The sequence below is a fragment of the Lygodium microphyllum genome, chromosome 1 (assembly GCF_053477565.2).
Source record: "Lygodium microphyllum isolate KBCC chromosome 1, Lygodium_microphyllum_v1.1.10, whole genome shotgun sequence".
NCBI classification, from domain to species: domain Eukaryota; kingdom Viridiplantae; phylum Streptophyta; class Polypodiopsida; order Schizaeales; family Lygodiaceae; genus Lygodium; species Lygodium microphyllum.
The window spans coordinates 59,659,666-59,667,670 of record NC_141135.1 but is presented as its reverse complement, the minus strand read 5'-3'; the positions used below and the strand labels follow the sequence as shown (position 1 = coordinate 59,667,670).

At 37.0% G+C, this 8,005-nt stretch overlaps 1 protein-coding gene across 1 annotated transcript; it reads left to right on the top strand.

Annotated features, from left to right (window-relative positions):
* Positions 1-6,930: 6,930 nt before the first annotated feature.
* LOC148041162 (uncharacterized) lies at positions 6,931-7,656 on the top strand. The gene has a single exon (XM_087678544.1). It carries the CDS (start codon positions 6,931-6,933, stop codon positions 7,654-7,656), a length of 726 nt encoding a protein of 241 aa, XP_087534670.1.
* Positions 7,657-8,005: the final 349 nt, after the last annotated feature.

Sequence of the window (8,005 nt, the reverse complement as noted above, 5' to 3'; positions counted from 1 at the left end):
GTCTCTGGGTCGGTTTTAGGAGTTAGATGTGTCCATTTTGTATTCTGTTCACATGTTTGATCTTGACAAGGTTCTATCCGATTCTCAAATGTCCGATTATTAGAATCAGATGGTCATGGTTGCTAGTCTGACTCTAGGAGTCGAACGGTCTAAGTTTGATTAGGTATGTCCGATCGGATGCAGTCTGATCGGACCAAGGTGGTTCGCCGACTAGGGGTTGGCCAACTAAACACAAGGTGGTCCAGGTCCGATCTCGATCCTGGTCCAAGTGGTTAATCGGACCATGTGAGTCCAATTCTGGGAATCGGACTATCTAAGTCCGATTCTGGGAGTCGAAGTCTGGCAACAATGTCCACCGACTCCTGCGGACGAGTTTCCAGAGATGATGAAAATTAACTCGATTCTAATGATTTTGGTTATAAGAGGTCACAGAAACTTCCAAAATATAAGAGCAGACCCTAATGAAGGATTTATATACCTGGAATAGCAAATAAACTCCAAAATACAATTCAACAACAAATCAAACCCTCTTGCCCTGTTATGACAGCAAAAACCCTAATGCTTATTTCCCTTTCTTTTCTTTGTTTTTTCCTATACTAATGCATCCAAATCACAAAGCAAACACCTACGCTACTCCAACCTACTTTTCCAAATCCAAAAAAGCAAAAACTTACTTGCTAAGGAGATCGAATACCTCTTCAAACTCCCTCGCTTCCTACCTATCTACCTCAAGTACCAGTTCAGGAAAAACCCTACTTCAATGCTCGATTTGGAGCGTGCAAGCAGTCAAGGCTTTAATCCATTGCTCCATGCAATAGAACCAAAATGTAGAGGCTCAACCGCCAAGACCCATGGATCGCTTATTCTTTCAAGTGTTTCAAGATGAGCACTAATGGCTATCTCTCACATAGTAGACACACTATCTCTCTCTACGAGCGTAGTGAGCTTACCTCCATGCCCAATCGAGTTGTCTCCTCTTCCGAGCACCCGGTAACTCCAGGATCTAAGTGTAACCTTCAAGAAAGCTTGATCCTTAAGCTCCACACTCCAAGCTCCATTGCCACGAGCAAAACAAGAGAAGAGAATAAGAGAGGAGAAGATGGAGAGCTTCTCCACCATGGTCCCTCATCCTCACACACTCACTCTCTCACACTCCCTCTCTGAACAAGCACAAGCTCAAGCAAGCAAGAACGAGAAGAAGAAGAGGAGAGCCACTTTTGGCCACACACAAGAATGAGCTTCTTCATTCACTTTTTGCCTTTTATACAAAACCCTAAATCCCTTTTGGGCGGTCATCCCCTTTTTGGTCTATCCTCCAACCCTTCTTCTCCTCTTTCCCTATTAGCATGGCCTCAACCCATGCTTCTAGTCATTTACAATTTGCACAACAGTGCTCGTTTACAAAATAAATCATGGTGTGCCTTGCACTCTTTTATAAAAGTATTGACTTGTGCTTTTTCTTGTGTTCCTCTCTCCTTGATTTATAACTTTTTACACTTCTTGTGTTTCCAGATTTTTCTTGGTACACCTTCGTCTTCCATTTCACTTTTGCCTTGGCCTTGTCTTCTGCTTTAAATTTTACAGATTTTCCACCTTGTTTGTTTGAGGGTTAACACTTTACCTGCAACACTTGTAGATCCACCTGAAGATGTGGGGCTACTCCTTAGTCTCCCCCAGACCAAGGGCTAACTGTAGGTGTAGTACTTGATGATATTTTTGATCCACTAAGACTCCATGATTCTTGCTTTTCTTTCTGCACATAGTTATCATGATCATTATCATCATCTAATACATCACTAGTAAATGTATACCAACTACTCATCTCACCAAAAAAGGCATCCTTCCTCACTCTGACTTCACTTGTGATAGGGTTATAACAACAATGCCTTTTTTTTCTAAAGAGTATCCCATAAAAATACATTTTTTAGCCTTTTGATCAAGCTTCTTTTGCAGCTCATTTGGCACATGAACATATGTAATACAAGCAAACACTTTCAAGTGTGATACATCATGCTTCTTGCTTGTAAAGCATTCTTTGGGGATCATCCCATGAACTATACATGTGGGAGTTCTGTTCATAATATAGACAACAATATGAATAACTTCAGACAAAAAATGTTTTGACATATTCTTTTCAGCCATTAGTGCCTATGCAACTTCTATAATAGGTATATTTTTTCTTTTTGCAACTCCATTTTGTTGTGGGTATACCTGCAGTAAACTTCCTCTTTATCCCATGAGACCTCAAGAAGCCACTAAACTCATTAGAGAGATACTCTCCCCCTCCATCTAATCTCAAGCACCTAACTTTCAAGCATGTTTTTGTTTCAATATCTACCTTGAAAGATTGGAAGTGCTTAAATACATCATTGTTTTTCTTCATGAAATATACACATAGTTTCCTTGAACAATCATCAATAAATATGACAAAGTATTTGCTGCCACCAAGAGATACATTCTGTGTAGGCCCCTAAACATCTGTATGCACAACATCAAGTATGTTTCTACTCACATCTATCATGTGAAAAAGGTTGTCTTACATGCTTACCAAACTGGCATGCTTCACACACTTTATGAAATTTTACAACTCTAAAAGCAAGTAACCATGTAACCAATCCTTTGAACTACATTAAATTTACAACTCTAAAAGCAAGCAACCATGTAACCAATCCTTTGAACTACATTAATTTTAGCCTTTGCACGTTTGCATGTCCAATTCGTTTATGCCATATTTCAATGTTTGCAACCACTTCTTTTTCTTTAGCATACATAACAGTATTCATTGCCAGAATTCCAATATCTAAAGTGAACGTGCGGCCATTTCTACTTCCTTTTGCGACCAACCTACACTTATCATTAAAGTCTTCTACAAAACAACTTTTTGCATTAAATCAAATCTGCAACCCTTGCTCTACCATTTGATCAACATACACTAAATTCTTTGTGATTGATGGCACATGTAATACATTTGACAAGCTCTTGTCTAGCCATCATGCAAGGACAAGGGAACCTTTTCAATGTGTGAAATTAAGTGGCATGAATCATCACCCATCTGCATATAACCTAGATTGTATAAGTCATGCATCTCTCCAAACCATTCAACACGACTGGTCATATGATTAGATGCACCTAAATCAACATATCATGCATCATCGTATGTCCATTTTAGTGTAATGGCATTCATCATATGTTGCATAACAAATAGACACTCATTTTTATCTTCATTCAATAGCCGTGAAGATGACACATAGTTTCCTTGCTGCAATTTATCACTATGGATATCATCCTTCCTAGCATAACAATGGACTGCAATATGACCTATTTTTCCATAATAATGACAAATAATAGTAGAATTTCTAGAACCTCTCTATGGCCATCCACCTCTTCCTCTAGAGCTCTCCTTGCCTCTAAACTTTCCATGGCCTCTTAAAACCTACATTTCACCAAATTGTTGATTTAACTTGTTTTGCTCATTATCACATCAACATGTCCCATACCATGGTCTCTTGAAGAGGATCTACCATGCCCCCTTCTTGAACTTGAGTAAAATTATTGGATCTATTCACCAATTTTTTCAGATGAGTCACCCTACATATTGATCTCTTCAGTAATCATGAAAGGGACCATCATCAAAATTTGAAAATGACTTCCGTACATATACAAAAGTGACAAATGATTTCTAAGCCATCTCATTATTAAGTCCACCCAAAGTAGATGAAACCAAATCATCGTCTCATTATATCCCTGCTAAAGCATCTATAATGCTCCTCACCTTCAAAACATACTCATTGATAGTCATTTTCCTTTTTTCAAGGTTTTCAACTCTTGCTTGAGTTGAATCTTTTGTGCCTTTGTATTTACTAAAAACATGTTCTCAATAATTGTCCAAGCCGTATGTGAAGTTTCTGCGTTCCTAATATGTCCCAGCATAGTATTATCAATGATTGCAGATAGCCAATACATTACCTCTTTCCACGCCTTTAATTTGTCTATGATCTCACAAGGATGCTCAACTTTGGCTCCTTTTCTTCACCTAAAATGAACTCATAAAGGTCCTTTTCAATGAGAAAGTTCATCACACAGAACTTCCATGAAGGGTAGTTGTCCTTGTCTAACTTCTTAATTATGAGATTTCTATTTTTCTCTATCATTATCACAAAAATGATATAGAATAGCAAGTAAGTCTTCTGTAACGTCTCACAACAAGTGCACAGCAATACACCAAGCAATATTTTTCATTGATTACCCAATAGTACATGTAATCTGCAACCTATTTGCAGATAAAGCTTATGTTTGCTTCCTAACAAACACCTCCAAAATTACAAATTCAAAATCTACAACCTGTGCACCCACTTTCGATCGATACAGCCAAAATTGCAATATACCTTGAAACTATTGTCCGCAATCTTGCGGCTCTAAAATGGGACCTAAAATGGCCTCAAATGCCCAAAAAAGCTGTGGTCAAAGCCTCAAGGACTATTTTACAGAATATACAGTGCTCTGCTTATACAGCAATCTGAGATTTTCACTTTGTCCTGCTTTCTGATTCCTCCATAGACACTATCCAAGAGAAAGCATGAAAGAGAATGAGAGAGCTTCTTAACCATTGCTTGCTTGCTCAAATCACGTGGTGGGGGGACTTGCTTGAGCTACTGCACCAAACCCACACCATACAAATAAGAGGAAGCTCACTCAAGAACATAAGAGGAGAGATGGAGGCCAAAACATTTTATTCCTAGTTTTTTTTTCCTTCTTTCACACACAATACAATGTACAAGTATAGATAAGGTATAATATAAAGGAAAGTGGCCTTACTAAGTCAAACAATGCATAACTAACTATACTACTCGACTGGTGTTATAATTATGCCACCTATAGGTAGGTGCAACAAACTAAATATAATAAATAATAAGTCAATTGCCATGTGAGGATCATATGATGACCACTGATGTGCTAAGTATAGACATGTGGACCCATCTAACTAGGAAGTCCATCATCAATGTCCGCACGTGTTGAGCTTGCCATCTCAACACAAGAAGATCGAGGTATAGACCCTTTAAGATGTGTGGCACTATGTGATCCAAATTGTCTAAGGTTTGATATATAGTCAAACACCTCCTTAGGGGTGGGAGCACACCCAAAGTAAGCCCACATCTTTGCCATAATCTCTTCCCATTTGGAATTTTGTGATGATAAAATTGATTATATCTATAAGATGGCAATAAATAAACAAATATTCATTCACAAACAAGTATGCAAAAGGCACTTGGTAATGTACAATGAATACATAGATCTATAAATACTATTTTATTATATTTTAGGTGAATGAAAAATAAAGTACTAGAGGACAAAATACACTTTGATGTGTATTTAAAGAAGAATATGTTATGCAAGCACAAGTTAACAAATAACAAAATATAAGCAAAAAGTTTGCGTAAGAGCATGTAATCAATATTATTTACTGTTAAGATCTCTTACATGCAAGATTGGCTTATTTAGCACTATGATACTATGACATGCATTTGTATCTCTATCGGATAGGATTTAAAAACATGTTCATTAACATGTGAGAATTCACATTTGCCTCCATGTTTACTATCACGCTCAAAACCCTAAGGAAAGAACCATTTAATAGAATGTTTACTTGTGCAAGAAAGCTATAGGAAGTGTACATATATGGTTGCATTCACATCCATGTTTTAAGAATGATGAAAATACCAAAGTACTATTCAATCAAGGATGACAAACCATGATATTTTGAACTAGAAATTTCAACTAATACTACTATTTCTTTTTGTAGCTAAACATAAAGTAATAGCAATAATGGAAGAGGCAAAGGAACAAGGCAATAATTGAATAAGAAAGCTTTATGAATCATTGGTAAAGATAGGAAAACCAACATGAAGAATACTTTGTCTATCTATCATAGAAAGAGGAGGGAAAAAAGAGAGCAAGGGCTCCTCATGAGATACCAATCTTTGTTTCTTCTTTTCTTTTGCTCTCCCAAACATTATATCACAAAGGAGTTTGTATGCTATCTGAAAGAAAGGGTTTTAAAAATACACCACATCTAGTTTCACATTTTTTACAAAGATAAACATATTTTTTCATAGAGTTTAAATGTAGTGGACATAATGAGAACACAATATTTGATGCATGTGTAAATGCTAGCAAAGTCACACAGTTTCATAACAATGTATGGGTTTTGTGGGCACATTAACTGATTAGGAAAGATGTCCACATTCTTAGGTGGTAAGTCCCCTTCACACTCTCAAGCATCCTTGTTGTCTTAGTGATATGAATGATGAAACCTTGCTTGTATCATTACTCAATATGGTTGGAGCAAAAAATAAATTGTATGTGTGATCATTGTCAAGGACGCATGCATTGAGCATGTAGAATTACAATGAATCATATAAGCATATATGGAGAATGGAATCCCCAAAAATCACCAATAATGGCTTGTTTAGAGAAGGGTTAAATGAACTCCCATTTTAATTGAAGAAATATGTTGATGGTAAATTTGACATTCTGCTTGCAAGTTGCCAATCTGCACCAATAAATGTTACCATATACAAGATGTAACGAGGTCAAGCACTAACGAGAAGAGATGGAAGCACCATGATATGCAAAGATTAATGATGTTGAGGAAGATAAGCCTCCACTATTGCCTCATGAGATTATGAAGAGGATGTATTGGGCAATATGGTTCTTAACTTCATTTCTCATGAGCAAAATGAGAAATGATGGCATGGAGTATAATCAAACATATACTTCGACACAAATTCCATTATATGAATGGTGCTTGGTGTGGGCAGGAGAATAGTATTGCCATCTAACTTTACAGGTAGACCAAGATTCATGTACCAATTATATCAAGATGCTATGGCAATTGTCCATAGCAAAGGGAAACCTGATTTTTTTATCACCATGGCATGCAATCCTAAGTGGTCTGAAATTATAGATGCTTTGTTGCCTGGGCAAACTGCACATGATCGACCAGATTTAACTGCTAGAGTTTTTCATTTGAAACATAAGGACATGATGCAGTTGATAGTGAAAAAGGAGTTGTTTGGTAAAGTTGTTGGATATGTGTCCATCATAGAATTCCAAAAGAGAGGCTTGCCTCATTCACATATGCTCTTGATATTAGAACCACGCTTTAAGCCACTAGAAGCACGTCATTATGATAGACTGGTGTGCGCTGAGCTACCTGATAAGGAAAGGTTTTTGGATTTGTATCGAATTATTACTAAATGTAACATACATGGTTCGTGTGGTGAGTTCAATCCAAAAAGTGCTTGCATGGTGGATGGAAAGTGTATAAAGGATTATCCAAAAAAGTTTATACATACAACTACAGTTGATAAAACTGGTTATCCTTTATACAGACGTCGAGAGGATGGAAGGACTCATAATGCTAATGGTAACCTCTTGGATAACCAATGGATAGTGCCTTACAATTCTTATTTGAGTTCCAAGTATAGTGATCACATAAATGTTGAGGTTTGCTCGACAATTGCAACTATCAAATATTTGTATAAATATGTATATAAGGGCCATGATCGAGCAACCATTCGATTTACAAGTACGCGTGGTTCCAGATCCAATGATATTGACACAGAAAATATTAATGCACAAAATATTGATGAGTGAAAGAGTTACTTCTCTTCTTAATTCATCAAGAGAGAAAATACCTTAAACGTTGACTTGTAAGGGAGAGGATGATCCCAAACGAATGCAATGCTCATTACACACAAGTAAATGTTCCTAGGCATCCCTGGATGCACACATAAATACATACACACAATGCTAATGCACTTTCTCTTCTTAGAACTCAATCCATCTTCATTTATGTGTAACTCTTTGGTTCTTGACACAAGTAAATGTTCCTAGGTGTCCCTGGATGCACACATATATACATATACACAATGCTAATGCACTTCCTCTTCTTAGAACTCAATCCATCTTCATTTATGTGTAACTCTTTGGTTCTTGTGTACAC